The sequence below is a fragment of the Oryzias latipes genome, chromosome 22 (assembly GCF_002234675.1).
Source record: "Oryzias latipes chromosome 22, ASM223467v1".
In the NCBI taxonomy this organism is placed as follows: Eukaryota; Metazoa; Chordata; class Actinopteri; order Beloniformes; family Adrianichthyidae; genus Oryzias; species Oryzias latipes.
Window position 1 is genome coordinate 1,052,935 of NC_019880.2, and position 19,441 is coordinate 1,072,375.

General features: G+C 52.8%; 2 protein-coding genes across 9 annotated transcripts in view; both read left to right on the forward strand.

Annotated features, from left to right (window-relative positions):
• Window positions 1-13,744, forward strand: part of numb (NUMB, endocytic adaptor protein) — a 29,826-nt gene extending 16,082 nt beyond the window's left edge. For 3 of the 8 annotated variants that reach the window (XM_023951648.1, XM_023951651.1, XM_023951650.1), the window contains exons 2-11: window positions 3,140-3,276; window positions 5,859-5,933; window positions 8,889-8,921; window positions 9,302-9,376; window positions 9,614-9,754; window positions 9,875-10,079; window positions 10,160-10,456; window positions 10,756-10,899; window positions 11,441-11,584; window positions 12,103-13,744. In XM_023951648.1, coding sequence (XP_023807416.1) covers window positions 3,151-3,276; window positions 5,859-5,933; window positions 8,889-8,921; window positions 9,302-9,376; window positions 9,614-9,754; window positions 9,875-10,079; window positions 10,160-10,456; window positions 10,756-10,899; window positions 11,441-11,584; window positions 12,103-12,878 — 2,016 coding nt within the window. In that variant the 5' untranslated portion in view covers window positions 3,140-3,150 and the 3' untranslated portion in view covers window positions 12,879-13,744. Of the gene's footprint in view, window positions 1-1,204; window positions 1,246-3,139; window positions 3,277-5,858; window positions 5,934-8,888; window positions 8,922-9,301; window positions 9,377-9,613; window positions 9,755-9,874; window positions 10,080-10,159; window positions 10,457-10,755; window positions 10,900-11,440; window positions 11,585-12,102 lie in introns of all 8 variants that reach the window. The other 5 variants (XM_023951649.1, XM_023951653.1, XM_023951654.1 and 2 more) reach the window with 5 other exon arrangements.
• A 197-nt stretch (window positions 13,745-13,941) lies between these two features.
• Window positions 13,942-18,374, forward strand: exd2 (exonuclease 3'-5' domain containing 2). Its single transcript, XM_004085492.4, has 10 exons — window positions 13,942-14,048; window positions 14,810-14,865; window positions 14,927-15,312; window positions 15,419-15,675; window positions 15,746-15,872; window positions 16,136-16,422; window positions 16,503-16,609; window positions 16,683-16,818; window positions 16,890-17,261; window positions 17,562-18,374. Exons 3-10 carry the CDS (start codon window positions 14,944-14,946, stop codon window positions 17,776-17,778), a joined length of 1,872 nt encoding a protein of 623 aa, XP_004085540.1. The 5' UTR covers window positions 13,942-14,048; window positions 14,810-14,865; window positions 14,927-14,943; the 3' UTR covers window positions 17,779-18,374.
• The last annotated feature ends 1,067 nt before the right edge of the window (window positions 18,375-19,441 follow it).

Sequence of the window (19,441 nt, forward strand, 5' to 3'; positions counted from 1 at the left end):
AACATGCCACTCCTTCGTTACATACCTCACTCGTTCTAACACTACTAGTGTCACAAAGGTGTTTACCCCCCAGGGTCATCTGGTAGCCCCCCCATTCTGCTTTAAATGGATCCGAGCATTCTGGCTTTAGTCCCTTTTCTGCAGCAGTCGTGGCTTTGTCGTCGCCCCCCTCCTGTACTTTTAGACGAATCTTCTCTCATGTTTGATTTTCAAATGATGAACCGTCGCCCACCTTCATGAGGATCAATACTGTTTGAACAGAACATTCCGGGCATCTTTATTTCAGGAGGGATTTTGATTTTGATTTGATTTTTTGATTTGAAATGGTTTATTTGAAGCAATCAAAGCAAGAATAAGGCACAAACAATAGAATCTCCAGTTATACATTCGCACAAAGACGTATCAAACTTAGGATAATTGGACATTTGATCAAAGATTACTTGAAAGGGAGTGTAAGGAAGCGAACCTACATAATAAGGCTGGAAAAGCAGATATCTGTGGCTGCAGTTCAGGTCACACTCACAGAGATGAGCAAAAGCATCTCAGAGAAGACTCTGACCATCAGCATGAACTCCCACTGCTTCATACAGGGTCTGAAATGACCGGCCCCTGGGTCGTGGCGTCCTTTGTGGCTCAAAAGCACAGTGACCCGCTCTAAAATCCTCTCTGCTCGTGTGATGAAGGCTGCTGGCGTCCCAGTCCTTCAGAGGGTTTCGCTGTCAGACCGCCAACATGAGGCGTTGGTTTGGCTGTTCCTTTAGTTTCCAGAGGGGAGTGTGTTTTCTCCCTTTCAATGAACCACTCACCTAAATCCTGTCTTTGACCTCCGACCCCCTCCTTCTGTCTGGGTCAGCAGACCTTCAGCCTCCTTGCATTATCTGCACTGATCTGTGCTCCATCAGGATTTCTCTCCAAGTCCAATTTCTTCTCTCTATCTATTGACCTCAACGATCCGGGACTGGAAAAGTCCTTCCAGGTCGTTTGGAACTAAAACCGTTTTTTTTTTAGCACAGTGTTGTTTGTAATTTGGTTAACGCTGTGGTTCAACGTTTTCCAAACGACAACAGCTTTGGAGAACGCCGTCCGTTTACAGTAGATCTGAGTCCTCGGAACCGGGCTCCACCATACTATGTGGGATAGTAATGTTAATGCTGTAAAAACAGAGATGACGTCTTCATGATTTTATTTGTCCATGTTTCAACAGCAGCAAACAGTGGAAATAGTTGGACTTCACTAGCACCTCAGGTAAAGGTGTGAGTCGTGTGTCCATGTTCTGAACCTGCAGCAAAGTGAGGTGCAGGAGTTTCCCTCCTCCTGCTGGTCTCTGCGCTGCAGCTGCCGCTCTGCAGTGGACCACACATGGACTGACCTACATTATGGAGTTTGTTCAGAGATAAGGAGCATCATCAACATGTGCACAGTTGATGCGCATGCGCAGTTGATGGGCATGCACTGCAGAGGTCAGCTGACTGCGTTATAACAACAGTTTCTTTAGGTAAAGGGGCTGATCCTCCCATTGCTTAGTAAATGTTTAAATGAATAAATGTTGCTGCTCCAGACTCAGTCCTAGACCATCTGAGTATCAAATGAAATATAACTCCAGTTTTTAAACTCAGCATTTTATGGCATACATTGAAATGAACACTTAATGACTGAATAGTTCATGTTTTAGTGCCACAGAAGAAGCATCCTAAAGAAAACGGCACATTTATCTTGATTCATTCGCTGAAAATGAGTTTTTTTCCTTTATAACAAATGAACTGGACTGACTATATTCCAGAACAAGTCATGGTGTCTTCAGTTGCTTCTCTAGTTAGAAGCCCAGGTATCCAGGCTCATTGCCGGCGGAATCAAACGTGTCATGTGTGAACCCTTAAACTAGTAAAACGGCGCCCCGTTCAGCACAGCTCAACCTTCTGAGAGCTGTCAGAACTGCATGGACTTTGTGTTTTAGGCCATTTTTATTTCTGGTCAGAGCAGGTTGACTTGTAACGTACGCCGCACCCCAGGCGGGGAGACGCACGGCCGACCCCCCAGGTGACAGGTTGGATACGTTTGTGTGCGGAGGCCCGGTCAGGCGTAAAGCTTTATTGTTCGGCCTGCAGAGCTGTAGCCTGGTGCAGCCTGATAAGAAGCCTCACCTCATCTTCTTCAGCGTGCAGGACGCTGCGCTGCAGTCCGGCTTGACCGTCCGTTGCGGTTCAGTGGGACGTGTGTGCTGCCAGTGTTTGCAGTCCGCCTGCTTGTTCGTTGACGGTCGACTCTCCTGGATTACAGGCTTTTAATCTCAGCAGATCCTCATCTGCTTTGAAGTTTGCGGGTGCGACTGGCCGGTCAAAGAGTCTGCTCACGTGTTAAACGTCAACACGGCAGGGGGGGCTCGCTGACTTTTGGTCCCCGGGTACAAATTTCCCTGGGAGGCGGAGGCCAGGTTTTTCCATGATGGATGAACCTTCACTTCCAGTTTGGATCAGGAACTTTTAATTGGGTCTTTGCTTTTTTGTGCCTTTTAATCCTCCCTTAAAGCCAAGGAGGAAGGCGTGGAGTGGAAGGCTGTTCGAGTCCTGGATTCTTACAGTTTTATCCTGAGCCAGCTCAACCAAACCTCCTCACAGGACAAATCTCAGCGTGCTGGGGAAGCTTTATCCAGTCACCAAAATCAAATCAGGCAGCTTTAGTGTCAGAACTCGACAACGTCTCTACAAAAAAAAGGTTTTGTTAAGGTTGGACTAGATTAAGAGGATATCGATGGTTTTTTAAACTTATTTGTTGGACAGAAAATAAGTACGGTAACTTAACCAGAATTTATAGGAATTTAAGTTAATTTCTGCCCATGAAGCCTCTGTAGCCAACATTATATTAGCATTACAGTACATTAGTCCTCATGTCTGTCTGAGGAAAGAGCATTAAGTGTTTAATTAGGCGTTTTACCGCCTGAAAACATCTAGAATTAGAGTTAAGAATTCTAACCCGGGTTATTATTGTTGGAACGTAACTCCCACGATAACGAGGGACGCTTCTTCCAGCCTCCTGGAAAACTGGATGGCTCTTAATCGAGTGTCTGTCAGAGGTTTTCCTTCCTTTATGAATGAACTTCTGGGTCTACCGTCTTCCTGACATGAGCTCTGCTGTGTTGCAGGGAGCTCAGTGATGAATAAACTACGGCAGAGCTTCCGCCGAAAGAAGGACGTCTATGTGCCGGAGTCCAGCCGGCCACATCAGTGGCAGACCGACGAGGAGGCGGTCCGCGGCGGGAAGTGCAGCTTCGCAGTCAAGGTGACCCCCCCCCACACTGTTTGCACACAGAGATTCAAACACAGAAAGCGTCGCTGAGGCGGTGGTTCCTTCAGAGGACGAGCTAAACGAGCCTGAAGACGCCTCGGTTCCTGAACCTTTGAATAACATGACGCAGACGTCCTATGCAGTTGATGGTTGACCTAATTATGACAAGAAGATCTTTAACTTTTCAAACACAAGTGAGCTTCGTCTCCACCTCCCTCAAGGAAGAGGGAAGTCTGCAGGCCAAGGTGTTGTGAAACCGTCATGACTGTTGTCACGATGAGGAACTGCAGTGGCGCTCCACATGGTGACAGACTGACTGCTGTCGGTTGGAGGTTTCCCCATCAGCGCTGTAGGTGAAGCCAGAGTCTCTGCTGCACCCGTGGTCGTTACAATGCCACAGATTCAGGATCTGCTTTAAGCTGTCGGACGTCGCCATGGTTTCATCCACCCCCCTTCTACACCCACCCTGCTGTCTTCAGAGCTACATTTAGACTGCTCCCACATAAAGCAGCGTCTTTGTCCTCACTGGAACGTCGTCTATGCCTCGGCAGAAACGTGAAGGACGGCCACGGCCCTACCTGCGAGTCCACGCACGCCCACAGCCCGCCGTCTCTTTAAACAAGCCTTCACTGTGACGGTGCCACCTACCATGCTGCCCCCCCCCCACCCCCCCCCACCACCACCACCACCACCATCAGTAGATTCTGACCACACAGAAAGTCTCATCCTGATGCGCCGACAGGTGCTGCACACACCTGCTCGTCTGCTCAGTTGGGTTCAGCAGGATCAGGAGCTCCGCCCCTCGGAGCGCCGTTACTTCCATGTGACGGTGGTGGGGGTGGGGGGTGGGGGGCTCACTGTGAAACAGAAAACAGCTGATGGCAGGGCAGCTGTTTATCCATTTAAACAGAGCTGTTTGTTCATTTACACTCAGCTGGATCTGTGGCAGGGCATCCATGAAAATCCGCTGTGAGGCTGCAGGCTCCAAAAAGGGGGTCCACACCCCCAAAACCTAAGGTTTAACCCTTGTGGCCCCCCAGATGTCTTTTAACTTTTAATTCCTTTTTGTAGGTTGTAAAGTTTGCTGGGCCCCCTAATAGTCATTCTTTTTAAAAAATAGTCTTTTATGTGGTTTAAAGTCAAATCAAAGCTGTACTGTTGAATCATCACAGAAAATACCTGGAAACCCCCCCACCCCCTCACAAATAAATTGGATTCCAGCACAGATACTTCTCTGTTACACTGATGTCACCATGCGTTCCTACGGGTTAAACACAGTTTCACTGGTTTTATAGATGAAATCAAAGAACAGGTCAGAGTGGGCGGAGTCACGTGCGCTACAATGACTTTATTTCTGAACGTCCTTCACTGGTTTCCTCGTCCAACGTTCAGCCTGAAATGATGAGGCTTTTTCGGGGGGATTTAGTAATCTGAGCTCATTGTGGGATTAAGGTAAAGTCCTACTAGCCGTCACACACCTGGGGGTGACATTTCCTCCCCCCTGGGGGACAGTGATCTGTGATCTGCTGGTGTTTCAACCCCTCCCAGTCTTATGCTGAGTATCAGTATTGGCCATGGAAACAAACCATGGCCAATGTCAGGCGGGACACTCTCCCACTAGGCCACTGAGCTGGATCCTTGGTCCAGTTACTTTGTGTTCTGCTTCATCCGGATGTTTCCTCCAGTCTCCCCGACTCTCGTCCGGTCCCCTCCTCCTCCTCAGCATCCTCTCTGCTGGTGTTTCTGGGCGTGTTAACGTGTGCGTGCTCTGATGCACATGATGACGTGACTCATGGCTCCAACGTCACGCTCTAAATATAGTCAGGCCTGAAGGCGGGGTAGATGTGGGCGGGCCATGGAAGCTCGCCGCGTTCTGTCTGTAAGGAAAGGGTGAGGACTTCCTGTCAGGGACAATCGCTACCTTGGGGGGGGGTCGCCTCAAGGACCCTAAATTTAGAGATGTATTTTTACTGCTCTGTCTAAAACTGGATGCAGAGTAAATGAAAGAACCTTCTGGATCATGTGCTCACCTGGATGAGGAGGAGGCTCAGAAATGAGGAGGATGAAGTTCAAAGGATGACTTCAAAGACACTGAACACGTTCCATAAAATAAAATAACATTTGATTGCTACGATTTTTTACCTTCATTGGTTTACTAAAAACTGTGGTCACATCACTAATGATACAAACTGGGGAAAAAAACCTTCATTCATGAAATTATCAAATTAACAGCAAATGGAAAAATATGCAGGACAAGGAAAAAAACGAGGAATAAATTCATGTTTCATTTTAAATAAAGGTTGACTTTATTCAAAAAACGTCTTTATTTAGTTTCTTTTAATTCTCTTAAAACAGATTTAAAAAAATGTAGAAACCACATTTTAACATGTTAATATTACAGAAATGCTTAGAAAAGAAAGAAACACGTTTATAAAAAGATCAGTTATTTCTACAGGTCTGTTTTTATGATCAAAGGAAGAACTTGATGTTTGATCTTCCATAAATGATGTTAGAAATATTCATCCTTAGCAAACCTCTGCTGTCTGTCTGCTCACACCCCCCCCTGTGCTCCGCAGTACCTGGGCCATGTGGAGGTGGAGGAGTCCAGAGGGATGCACATCTGTGAGGATGCCGTCAAACGGCTGAAGACGGTAGGTTCCTCCGTCCCCCCTCCCTCTCTGTCTGCCCCCTTCCCCAATCACTGTGTCTCTTTGGGCCTCTATGTGTCGGGGGCCTGAGTGTGGCTGTTTGTTGTCTCTAGACAGAGGACGCCCCCCCCCCCCCCCACCCCACCATCACCACCACAGATAGTTCCCAGACACACCCCCCCCCCCCCCCCCCCCCCCCCCCCCCCCATGTTAGCTTGAGCAGAAAGGTCAGCATGGACTTCCTGCTCCTGCAGAATCCACTGGAGTTACGTAACAAGGAACAAATTCCAGTTCGGGGGGGTCAGCTGTTTGCTGAGCTCCACCCAGGTCATAAACTCTTCCTGTGTGTGTTTGGGGGGGGGGGCTTCTGCAGTCAGAGCCAAACCTGATTCTGCAGACCTGCACAGCTTCATGACAGAGACCAGCGTCTGTCCAGGAAGAACAGCCCAAAGTGGAGGTTTCAGGACCATCATGCATCTGTGCCCAGAGCTCCCGTTGTCCTCCTGAAGGCACCGCTGCTCGTAGGTCTTCTGCTGCCGTGTCCCTTCAGACGTCTGGATGCTGACCTCCTGTAGCAGCCGTGTTTTCATATCTTCTCCGGGGTCGGCCTCACTTCAAGGTCGTTTTCAGGATGGCGTGCTTCTCCACGCTGACTTAAAGGATGAATGAAAGAGTTTTTATTTTCCTGCTGAGCTTCAACGTTTCATCCAAGTCTTCAGGAAGGACTGGAAAGCAGCAGCTGTTAGTTTACATCCTAAAGGTCACGTTGGGTTCAGTAATGTGTTCGTGCTGCAATGAGCCCCCCCATAATGTCTGGGGAGTCTGTCAGAGGACACCAGAGCAACACAGACGCCCCCCCATCCTCACCTCGCCTTTGATAAGACGCCTGTTGCCGGGCAACAAACACCTCCTGAGGTCATGTTGGTCTTTGGATCAGGAAGTGGGTCTGGCTCCTCCTCACTGGGGGGCTGGTAGGTTTCCAGAAGTCAGCCCTGAGGAGATGAAGAGCAGCGGTTGGAGAGGTCATGTGATCACACTGTTCGTTAGCCTAAGACGACCCTGGGCTCCCAACAGCCTTCGGGACGGTAACGGTTTTCTGCGCAGCTCGGTGACCCGTGACTCAGACGGGGGGTGTGGCTGCAGTGCGGCAGCATCAACCTCCATGCTGCCCTTTGGTGATGTCATCACGGCGTCACTTCCTCTGGCTGGGAGGTGGAGGATCAGGTTTCTCTGATGCGTTCCGCCTCACGTCTCCCAATCAAGAGTCTTAAGAAACTCAACTGCTGTTACACAACAGAGCGAGTTGCTGCTCATCCTGCAGACGTTATTCTGGTTTTGAAGGCAGAAATATGTAAGTCTGTTGTAAAAGGCTGTGGCCTCAGAAACCCCCCCCTAAAACAACCAAACATGACCCACCTGTTAGAATCTGAGCCGCGTTGCTCAAAACACTTCCTGCTTTGGTTAAAGGTGGAATCCAGGTGAGCGTGAACAAGGAGGTTGTTAGACTGACATTTTTTAGGGAGGGGAGGGCCTGGATTCACAGTTCATGAATCTATGTTCAAATTTTTCCCAGTGGTCTTTAGTTATGAAGCCGTTTAGTCAAAATGTGGTTTTCTGGGACATAGTGTCTGCAGAGCGGCAGGAGTTCATCAAAAATTCACCTCTGGGTTTTGGGCGGGACTGCCGGCGAGGAGGAACCCCCCCCACACACGCATAGCTGTCTGTTTACACTCTCTCCCACTAGCTTACAGCCCGCCACACCCCCAACCTGTCATTAGCGCTCCAACAAAGATGGCGAGCAGCAGGGGGGCCATCCAGCCGTACAGTTCTGATCCAGATTCTAGCTCAGACGGAGAGCAGCGTAAACCTTTCAAGAGGTCATGTGACCCCACTGCCATACCTGAATCTAATTGTGTCCTGGGATAGACTGGCGGCCTGTCCGGGGGGCGCCCCTCCTCGGCGACCCCGTGACCCCAGAATGCGGGGTTAAGTGAACGAATGAATGGAACTATTTGCCTGCAAGTGGATGCATCGGAATGGGGCGGAGCAGGAAGCTTATGGCCACGCCCAGCATATTTTCTGTCACAATTACAATTGATTTAGTCAGACAATGTGTCAGCAGAAAGGCCTGACACCAAGCATGAAGCACGGCGACGGAGGGTCCATGATTAGTGCTTGAACAGGTTTCTGAATCAACTGGACTCTTTTCAGGGTTCAGACGTTTTTGTGCTTCTGATGTCCAGCAGCTGGAAGGCGACTCAAATCCATCTGCAGTCTTTCTTTTATCTTTGAGTGTAAACAAACAACTGCAGTCCACCATGGGGGGGGGGGGCTCTAGCCCCCAGATCCTAAAAACAGAATTTTTCTTGTTTTAAACGTTGCTTCTGTTTTTGTAATGTTTTGTCTTTTTAAGCAGGTTTTTATTACAGAGAAATGCCTTCATGTGGCCCCCCCACATTCCCTTGTCTGTGTTGTGTGTGAACCCCCCCTCCCATAGAGATGTAGACCTCCTAACTCGAGATTACTAACCCAGACTTCCCATCACCTGCATGTGGTCCCGGCTAACCTGTGAGACCTGCATTAACTCAGGGCTGGGGGGCTGTCTCCATCATGGCTGTGGGGAGGAGAGGAAGGAAGTGGTGGGGGGTGGGGGTGGGGGGGGGGGGTTCGTGCCTCTGACTGTACGGAGGTCAGGCTGGAGAGGGAGGGGGGCTCAGATGAACACCTCTCCTCCTTCCAGACGGCGGGGGCTCTTCTGTTGTTGCTCCTATCAATCAGAGGGGGTGTCCCGTCCTTGTGGTGCCCCCCCCCCCCCCATTGTGGTGGTACTAACGTAGAACAAGTCCCCTGGAGCTAACTCCTAACCCGCCCCCATGGGAGCAGTTCTCCTGTACGTCTGTAGGTAACATGTTCATGCCTTGTCGTCCCCCCCCCCCCCCCCCCCCTGACCACTTCCAGGACAGGAAATTCTTCAAAGGATTCTTTGCTAAAGTAAGTTATAGCTTTGTGCTCCTCCTCCTCTTCCTCCTCTTTGTTTCCTCCTCTTCACTCTTGGATCACCTTTGACGGCAGAAGAAGTGCACTTTCAGATGGGGAGGTGTGCGGAGGCGCAGTAATGCATGTGTGTGCTTCATGCTGGGGTGGGGCACAGTTGTGTTTAACAGGTCTGCTCCAGAACGGAGGCGTGAATGAGCGTTTCCTTTCTTTAACCACGGGGTCATCCGCGCACCACCTTCACAGGCGTGCCGTGTGTGTGTGCGTGCGTGCGTGTGTTTAACATTCTGGTTGGTCACAGGTGCAGAGGAGCGGTCCGGGTGGGGTGGGGGGTCTGGGACGGCCTGTACCTGAACCTGCTGCTCTCTTGTGTGCAGGCGGGGAAGAAGGCGGTGCGTGCCGTGCTGTGGGTCTCTGCGGACGGGCTCCGAGTCGTAGATGACAAAACGAAGGTAACCCCACCCTCCCTGTAAGTCTGATGACCTGGTGGGGGGCAGCTCAAGAGTGGGCTGTACGACCCCTGCTGGAGACTGTGGGTACTGCGTCAGAAAGTTTCTGTGGGGGGAGTGAGCGGTTTCAGCTAGTTTCTGAATTTACCGGCCAAGTTTAGGTGATCTTGACTGATGGTCTCTGTCTCCGACAGTCCGGTTCAGGTCTGAAGTACTGAGACGTTCTCTCTGTTTCTGCAGGATCTGATCTTAGACCAGACGATAGAAAAGGTGTCCTTCTGCGCTCCGGACAGGAACTTTGAGAGGGCGTTCTCCTACATCTGCAGGGACGGCACCACGCGGCGCTGGATCTGCCACTGTTTCATGGCCATCAAAGACTCAGTGAGAGCCCGCCTTCCCTAGGTTCTGGTGTCTCTGGCCGTGAAGGAACCCGGAAGGCCTCAGAGCGGGCCTGCAGCCCTGGTTCTGACGGGGCCTGAAGGTGTGGGTGGTTTGTTTCAGGGGGAACGTCTCAGTCACGCCGTGGGCTGCGCGTTTGCTGCTTGTCTGGAGAGGAAGCAGAAGCGGGAGAAAGAGTGCGGCGTCACGGCGACCTTCGATGCCAACAGAACCACTTTCACCCGCGAGGGCTCGTTTCGTGTTACCACGGCGACTGAGGCGGCAGAACGAGAGGAAGTGATGAGGCAGCTGCAGGACGTCAAGAAAGGTCAGTGCGTGTGACCTCCTTCGCGCCGCAGAGGTGAGCGATGTGGTCCGTGACCCCGGCGGCTGGTTTCTCTGCTGCAGAGCCGGACGCCACTGCAGCCGGAGACTCTGCAAACTGTGTGACGAACCCCTTGGCGCAGCAGTCAGGAAGCCCCGCCTCCCCGTCGTCCTCGCCACCCCTCTCCGTGTCTGCGCTGGGAGCTCAGGCCATCCCGCGCAGACACGCCCCGGCGGAGGCTCTGGCCCGGCAGGGCTCCTTCAGAGGCTTCCCGGCGCTCAGCCAGAAGACGTCGCCGTTCAAACGCCACATGTCGCTGCGCATGAACGAGCTGCCCTCCACCATGCAGCGCCGGTCCGACTTCCCCATCAAGAACGCAGGTAACGAGCCCACCGGGTCCTCGCCCCCTCCGCCCCCAAAGCCTTCTTGAAGTTTAAATTTGTTGCATCGTTTACCCAGAATGCTTCACTCATCCATACAATGATCAATAATCCAGAAGATCCTTTCAGGGATTAGGCTGCAGGGTCTAGATATTCTGAGACCCGTCTCTATAGCGGAGGAGGCAGTAATCATCTGAGGAGATTATTGATCCAAATCCCTGATGTGGGTCAATAATCAATAATAGATCCCTGATTTTCACCATCAGGGATCTAAACGGCCTTGTTTTCTCCTCCTGCAGTTCCTGAGGTGGAGGGGGAGGGCGACAGCATCAGCTCGCTGTGCTCCCAGATCACCACCACCTTCAGCGGAGCACCGGAGGACCCCTTCTCCTCCGCCCCCATGCCCAAAGCGGCCTCCTCTCCACAGTCTCCTGTGGCTCCAGGTACGAGCTCCTCCCGCCACTCGCCTGTAAGGCCTGCGCTGCTTCCTGCTGCTCCGCTGCATGAAGCCCCGCCCACCACCATTAGGAAAACCAGGAGCATAAGGGGGAGGGCTTTAGATTCACCTAGCCCATTATGGATTCCCAGATCACCTGGATCCATGTGATCAGGTGATCTGCTGCAGAACATTCTGAAGGACATGATCTGGCTCTTGTAATCGATTTGGTTCTGAGAGATGAGGGTTTCTAAAGTAGTGATCAGTCCTCTCAGCTCACAGCGAGGAGGTCGGATGAAAGGTTTTCTGATTCACAAACTGGTCATGGAGCCATCATGGAAGTAGAGGCTCCGCCCCCTCCGTTTAGAACAGAACTCTGTTCTGAATTCTTAACTCAGATCGTTTCCTGATTTACCTGCAGCTCCTTCCTCCTCACTGCCCCCCCGAATATAATCTGCTGTCAGGACTAACCTCCAGCAGGGGGTGTTGGCGTGCACGTCTGTCAGCGACTCACGTCTCTGCGCGCACGCCACTGCTGTTTCTTACAGTGAATGGTTCCACGCCCGCCTTCCCTGTTCCTGCTGCTGCTAACCCCCCCGTCCTGCCTCCCGCTCTGCCTGTTCGAGAAACTAACCCCTGGGCCAAGAACCCGGTGGGGGCGCCCACGCAGGCCCCGCCCTCAGTGCAGCCAGGTAAGGAGCGTCCTGGGACTGCAGGAGGGCCTGGTCGCAGACAACACGGCCCCCCTACGTCATTAGCCAGAACCAGACGTTCACGCCTCGTCCCCCCCTCCCCGTAGTTCTTTTTGGTCCAAACTAGCTTTAGACGTAACGTTACCAGCGGAGGCGTCTGTCAGACCGGAACTCCTGCTGCCATCAACGTCAATCAGCTGAACGGCAGAGGAAGGCGCCGTTTCCCGATATGCCGTGTTACACGCGGCGCAGAGACGCTTTTCTCCGCCACTCAAAACGCCGCTTCACGTTGAAGAGTGGCGGTGAAGGAGCGTAAACCCTGGAGCTAAAGTGCCGGTCTTACCGTTTGAAAGGAACAAAATGTTTTAGGCTGTTTCACTCGGAGCCGTTTATCCACCGTTCACCATTATTCACGGTTCTGAAGACTTGTAGGATTCCCGTTCCCCCCTTGTCTGCGACCAGGCCCCCCCTCTGGGATTGAGTCTGAGGATTTGATGAAACGAACTTTCTCCCAACAGGAAGTGACTGGTCGTCAGCTGCTGGAATCGTAGCCCCGCCCACCTCCTCTCCGGCCGTGACCTCCCACAAGCGCTCGTCGTCGGAGGCGGACCGCTGGTTGGAGGAAGTTTCCAAATCTGTTCGCGCCGCGCAGCCTAGCCCGGTGCTGGCGGCTGCCACGCCCCCCTCCCAGCTGTTCTCCACCCAGGCCCCCATGCCTTCAGCTCCACCCACCGTCCCGCTGGCTTTTATGCCCCCCGTGGCCCCCGCTGTGCCCCTGCTGCCCCCCCGCCAGCCCACTTTCCACGGCTCCCCCCCCGTCTCCTTCCCGTTGTCCAACGGGCTGCCGCCCCCCCAGCCCTCCGTTGCCGTGTTCGGCATCACCCCCTCGCAGATGGTGGCGAACGTGTTCGGCTCCACCACGCAGCCCCCCCCATTTCCGCATCCCACAACGAGCGTGCAGCCCCCCCCTTTCCCGCTGCCAGCCACTCAGCCCCTCCCATTCCCACCGCCATCTTCTTCTGCCCCCCAGCAGGATTCCCAGACCCTCAGTCCTTTCATCAAACCCCACCCCCCAACAAACCCCGCCTCCCTGCAGCCGTCCAACAGCAAAGTTCCTTTTAACGGCGCCGGCAGCTGGGCCGCCCCCTCCTCCCAGCTGACCGCGGCGCCACAGGAGGACGCTTTTGAGGCCCAGTGGGCTGCTCTGGAGGGCCGGGGGCGCCAGCGGACCACGCCCTCCCCCACAAACCCCTTCTCCACTGAGCTACAAAAGACCTTTGAGATCCAGCTCTGAAGACTGAGGAACATGCAGGGGGCGGGGCGCGAACAGGCCCCGCCCCCAGAGACAGAACTCACTTCCTGAACCTGAAAGCAGAGAGACGACGATGCCAAATCTTTATTTTTATGCATTGAGTATATTTTAAATAGCTTTGAATCGAGCAGAAGCTGGATTATGAGAGATGATGATATATAAAGAACAGAAAGAACTATTTTATCTGCAGGAGCGACTGTAAACGCAGCAGGTCTCATGCCCCCCATGAAGCGTTTGTGAAGGGACGGCTGCCCTGCTCTGCTCACGGTGGAAGGAAATGCCTTTTCTTGGTTGTGTTCAGTGATTGGCTGTGAAGGATGTGATGAAAGCGGGGTGTCCACGCAGCAACAATCAGGCCGCCGCCGCCGCTCTGCCTTCTGTGCTGTCCTGGTGTGGAAACAATCCTCTCTGGTTTTAAATTATTGTTATTTAACTCTGTAAGATGCAACGGTCTTGTTTAGCCTCCTGGGGTATTTTTGAAGTAGTTGCGTTGTTTTTATTTTTATTTTGCACAAGCACTACAGCAGCTGCTGGTGGGGGGGTTCTGGGTGACCCCCCTGACCTCAGACAGTGTCATCTCTCAGCCTGATTTTTCTGTCATGTTTTTACCATTTTTAATCAAATCTGTGAAAATGATTCTGATCTATTTTTCCATTTTTCTTTCATTTTCTTTTCTTTTTGGAGAGAAAACCTGAAGCCCACAGGTTGAATAAAACTCAGCGGTAGAGAGTCTGATTTCTTGATTCAAACTTATCAAATCTAATCACTTAAATCATACAACTATTACATTTGTATTCAGTTCATTTGACTGTTTATAGAGATATAAAATAAATCTTTATTATTTTCAAGTTCTGCTACAGAAATTGTTTTATTCTTTGTTTTTGTGATTTAGCACATTTCTGTCTTAGTGCTTTTTTTAGATAAATTCTTAAAGAAATAAACATTTTAGCTGCAGCGCAAACATAATCAGGTCATGTTTAGGTATATTTGTGTTTTAACAGCGAGTGCTGTGCGCAGACTGTAATGCGCCCCTCCGACCAGCAGGCGGCGCTGCGCAGGAGCCGCTGCCGCTCGCTCCATATAAATGCAGCTCTGCCGCGGAGGCGCGCACCTGTGCGTCAAAGCACCGGAGTGTCGACCTGAAACGTGAAGGTAGGACCGTGCGTCAGGTCACGCGGCCTCGGGTGTGTTGCCCCCGCGCGGGACTCACGCCGCAGAAACCGACTCTGGGTTCGCGGGTTCACCGGCTAACTTCCGGGCTAGCATGAGCTCACCTGGACACTTTTCTTTCCCACCTGCGGCGTGGATGATCAGTTGTTTGGGGGGGTTGGGTGAAGGAGTTAACTCGGAATTTAACCCTCGACTTTTTAAATATATATATTTAAATATAAAACCAATTTTTGAACAACCTAAAAAAACACACAATAATCCTTAAAGTAACAGTTTTACATCAATGTCTGAATGGAAAACAAAGCGCCTGCGTTCTGTCATCTGCACAAGCCAAGAAAAACGTAGTTTATGATCGTTAGTTTGTTGTTGTCGAGATTATTCCATAAAACCAGATTATTCTTTCGATGACAAACATCTGGGATTAACGGGTTTTCATTCAAGGTTTGTTGTGTTCAGGAACAGTCTGTAAAAATGAATCACCAGCCTCTGTTTTCCTAAAACTGCGACCCACTTCAGAACCCGAAATACGTCTGTTTCACAGAAAACAGGAAAAGTGGCTTTTAGCGTTTCTGCAATAAAATCTGGAGCACAAGATCTAAGGATCTGAGGAAGGACCTGTTGGATCCGGTCAGGAATCTGGAAGGATCAAACTGCTGCGTTCAGGAGAGACAGGATCTCTTGTTGGGTGGAAGTGTGACTGTTGGGGTTTGGTGGATCTGGGATCTAACGCAGGTTTTCTCCAGGCAGAGATGCAGAGCTGGAGGCTGCAGAGGCGGAGCCCATCCAGACGCCGCTGACGGTGAGGATGCGCAGCTCTCACCGAGTTCCCGCTTCGGTCCTGAACCTTCTTCCTGTTTCAGCTTCCCTGCAGGTCAACATGTCGTACCGAGGGCCTCTGACCGCCGTCATAACCACCATTCTCGGGGCGGCCATTGGGGGGCTGCTCATGTGGCGAGCATACGGCACCAAGAGGAAGAAGCTGCCTCCCGACCAGGAGGTGGCCGATCCTGCTGAGGGCCCCCACCCCGATGAGGAGGGGCTCTTAGATGTCCATCTGCCCTCCACAGAGAAGGATGGGAGGGCCGTGGATGCTCAGCCCTCTGAAGCGCCCCCTGCTGCCCAGATGCCGCCGTGCGAGCAGCTGAAGCCGGTGCTGGTGAGCAGTGAGGAGGAATGGCGGCAGCTGTGGCCCCGGGTGCAGGAGGAGCTGTCCGTCCTCCCCGTGCTGGGGCTGGACTGTGAATGGGTAAAGAACCGCGGCGTGACCGAAACGGCCTGGCGTTTGCAGCGGTAAAAGCCTCGGTGTCGGTTTCCTTCCAGGGCTCTGACCCGGCTGCTGGTTTGTGCCGCAGGTGTCGGTAAAGGGGCGGGCCTCGGAGGTGTCGCTGCTGCAGATGTCCACGTACTCCGGTCTTTGCGCTCTGGTGCGGCTGCTGGTGTTCCGGAACGGACAGCGGGCGTTCCCGCTCAGCTTCGTGGAGCTCCTGAAAGACCCGAAGGTCCTGAAGGTCGGCGTGGGGTGCTACGAGGACGGGAAGCGGCTGACGCGCGACCACGGCCTGGTGCTGTCCTGCACGGTCGACCTGCGCTACCTGGCAATGAGGCAGAGGTGCTGCGCTCGTCTTCCTCGGTTTGTCCCGGGAGATGGCGCTTTTCTAACGGCGTCCTCGTGTCTCCAGGAGAACGGCTGCGGACAACGGCCTGAGCCTGAAGTCGCTGGCTGCAGATCTGCTGAACTTCTCTCTGGATAAATCTCCGGAGCTGCGCTGCAGCGACTGGGAGGCGGATCAGCTGACGCTCAATCAGGTTATGATCTCACACACACACACCTACCTGCACAGGTGTGTCTACCAACCTGGAGCCCTCTGCCCTTAAAGTTCTCAGTGAATTCTGAAAAGAGCTGCAGAGACGCCGTTTAGGTTTAGCAGAGGGATCCAGGAAGGTTTGCTCAAAGGTACCTGGGCAGCCCTCACCTGTGCAGCTGCAGGTCTCAGCTTGCCCCGCCCCTCAAAGCTTCATGAATGCCCTCCTGACCTTTTAGCTCACCGCTCCCCCCGACTCCTGTGCAGGTGACCTACGCTGCCAGAGACGCTCAGGTCGCCGTGGCGCTCTTCCTCCACCTCCTCGGCCTCCGGCCTGGTCCCGCCCCCTTCTCAGAGCTGGCGTCCCGCTGCCAGGGTCTGCTGGACGTCCCGTTCCGAGCCAGAGGAGACGGGGAGGACGGCGCTGGGGGGGGGGAGAAGAGAAGGAGGACCAAGAAGCCGACGGTTTACGAGAGTCCAGAGTCTGGAGATCAGCGAGTCCCAGACCCTCGGAGGAACCGGAGGAAACCGCTGGGCGCCGACTACTCGGCCAGGTGAGGGAGGCGGGGAATGCAGCATGAAATGCAGGTCAGTTTGTGGGAGGGGCTAACTCTCTGCTCCCTCCTCCCAACAGGAAGTCTCCTCTGTACGACAACTGCTTCCTGTACGCCCCTGACGGGCAGCCGCTGTGCACCTGCGACAAGAAGAAGGCCCGGTGGTACCTGAACAAAGGAATCGGGGGTAAACTGCACACCTGCCAGAACGCCTTTCCCAACGTTTCCCCGCCACCGCCCTCTGATGTCCGAACCTTCAGTCCTTCAGAGTGAGGATCCCTTCATCGTGAGGCTGCTGTTCGAGCCGTCGGGCCGTCCGGAGTCGCAGCACGACTACTACCTGACCGAAAAGGAGAACCTCTGCGTCGTCTGCGGAAAGGCCGACTCCTACATCAGGTCGGTGCCTCCTCCGCCGCGCCTCCTCCGCCGCGCCTCCTGCCTGCTCTAACCAGAACCCGATCCCGCAGGAAGAACATCGTTCCGCACGAGTACCGGCGGCACTTCCCCACCGAGCTGAAGGACCACAACTCCCACGACATCCTGCTGCTCTGCACCAGCTGCCACGCCGCCTCCAACGTGCACGACGGCGTCCTGAAGCAGATGCTGGCCGAGGAGTTCTCTGCCCCCCAGGGCTGCGAGGAGGGCGTCCGCGTGTTTGAGGACTCGGACCGGCGGCGCGTGCGCTCGGCGGCTCGCGCTCTGCTAAGCAGCGGAGACGGACTGCCGGAGCAGCGGAAGGAGGAGCTACAGCTGCTGATCAGGAAGTTCCTGAACATGGAGGAGGAGGGGGAGGAGCTGACGGAGGAGGCGCTGCAGGAGGCCGCCGGTCTGGAAACCAGGTTTGGACCAGAACCTTCACTTTCACAGCAGCCGAGGTCTGACGGAACGTTTCCTTCAGGTTCAGGTTTTCATGAAGATCTCCTCTGTTAACGGTTGATTCTCCCAAGAACTTTCAGAATAAAAGCCCTGAAGGATTTCTGGGTTATTATGGGATTAGGAAGCATTTAGTAGATGAGACTTTATTTATCCACGATGGGGAAATTAAACCAAGAGTCAAACCTTGATTCATAGAATCTTTGATTTGTTAAAAGCTTTTATTTGTGTAAAAACAGGAAGTGGGTTGTGTTCTCTTCCTACAGGATCCTGAACGAGGCCTACGTTCCTCACGGCCTGAAGGTGGTGCGCGCCCACGCCCAGCGGGGCCTCCGGGGCCTGATGGAGCTGGAGCGCCGCTGGAGGCAGCACTTCCTGAGCAGCATGCAGCCCCGCCACCTGCCCCCCCTGTGGTCCGTGGACCACAACCATAGCAAGTTCCTCCGCAGATACGGGGCGGAGCTCCCCATAAATCTGAACTGAGCGGATCCCCGCCCCCCCCAACAGAAGATTATTTATAAGAAGTTCTGAGTTGAAAGAACTGCTTTGGTTTTAACCTGAGGCTCCTTTAGGGATGGAGTGCTGCCCCCTGCAGGCGGCGGCTGCTCCTGCAGCGTCTGAGCGAGTCCGCTCTGTTTTAGGTCGACGGGTGTGAGGATGTGCCCCCCACCCCTACATGGTTCTCCATGCTTGAAAAGGGGCGGGGCTACTCTCCATCCACCTTCAGCGCAGAGCCGGACGCAGGCGGCGGCCGGTCGGCGTCTTTTTCTTCTTCTCATCTGTTTCGCTGCCGTCTCTCCTGACGGGTGGGGACCCCCCCATGGCTCATGTTTTAATGCGCCTCTTAACCCCCACACCTGAGCGGAGACGCGCATCGAGACCCAAACTGCCCCAACACGACGTCATTTCCCAGAATTCAAAGCGAACCGTCAGACAGCAGCCGCTGGACGCCGACCCGAAGACGCCGTTTGTTTCCGCTTCAGACTGAAAAAAACCAACAAAAGTGTCGATTATGAAAAAGTTTAAATAAAAATAAAGTTTCCTTCAACCGTAAATGAATTTTACGTTGAAACATCGAAGCTTGTGTCGGAAAATGTTTCCTTTTTCAAAGCTCAAGTGATTCAACGTTTTGAGTGGGGGCAAACAGGCTCCGCCTACTTTTACTGAAGTCATCTGAAGAGTTTGATTTAAACTGCAGAAATATAAAGAAAAAAACAAAAATCCTTTGTTAAATAAAGGTATCGGGTCCAGAACGCTTCCTCTGACCAACAGAATAACAGCTGTTTTGTGTCTCTAGAGACGTCGGTGGGATTTTGGCTTCTTGGAGCCACTTCCGGTTTGGGACGCCATGGGGGCGGAGCCACCCAGTCCAGTTCTCTTATGCGGTTCGTGTTCAGGACATGGATGAGAGCTGGAAGACTGAGATGTCCTGTGGGCAGTGGCGGTTCTACACTAACTTACTCCCTGGGCGAGTAACCCCACCAACGCGCCCCCCCCCCCCCCCAATATTCTGTCAAAATTATACAAATATGAACATGCTGCGCAGCTGCGGCTCAGAGTTGATTGTCAGATAGAAAAAGACTCCCAATCACCCGTTAGTGTGATTCACCTAGCCACCGGCGAGTTGCGCTCCCCTCTCGAGTTTTTTTACTAATGTTCCAAAGACTACCGCAAAGAGGTGTGGCCGCAAGCGTCTTGCAGCAGAGGGCGGCGGTCACGTGCGCATCGGGTCTGCTGTGTTGGAGCAAAGAATTGTGGGAAATAATCTCCATTGCCTGATTTTTTCGAAATTGGGTTGAGCACGGATGTTCTGCCTAATTCCTTTTCATGTGCCTGTTTTACGTTGTTTCACTCTGAGGTATTCTTTTTTTTTTTTTTTGCACCATAAGTGTGAAGAGCAAATAGGAAGAAGACATTTTTAACAGTCTGATGTGTTAATATAAAAACATTAAGTGTCGGCTGCTGAAGCAACTTCAAATTAAAAGCTCTAAACTTCCTCTTTGAATATAGTGTGTAGCACATTATGTGTAACGCCTCAGCCACGGCAAATGCCGCCCCCTATGAAGTGCCGCCCTGGGCGACCGCCCACATCGCCCATATCAAAAACCGCCACTGCCTGTGGGTAGGACCACACGGAGGACCAGCT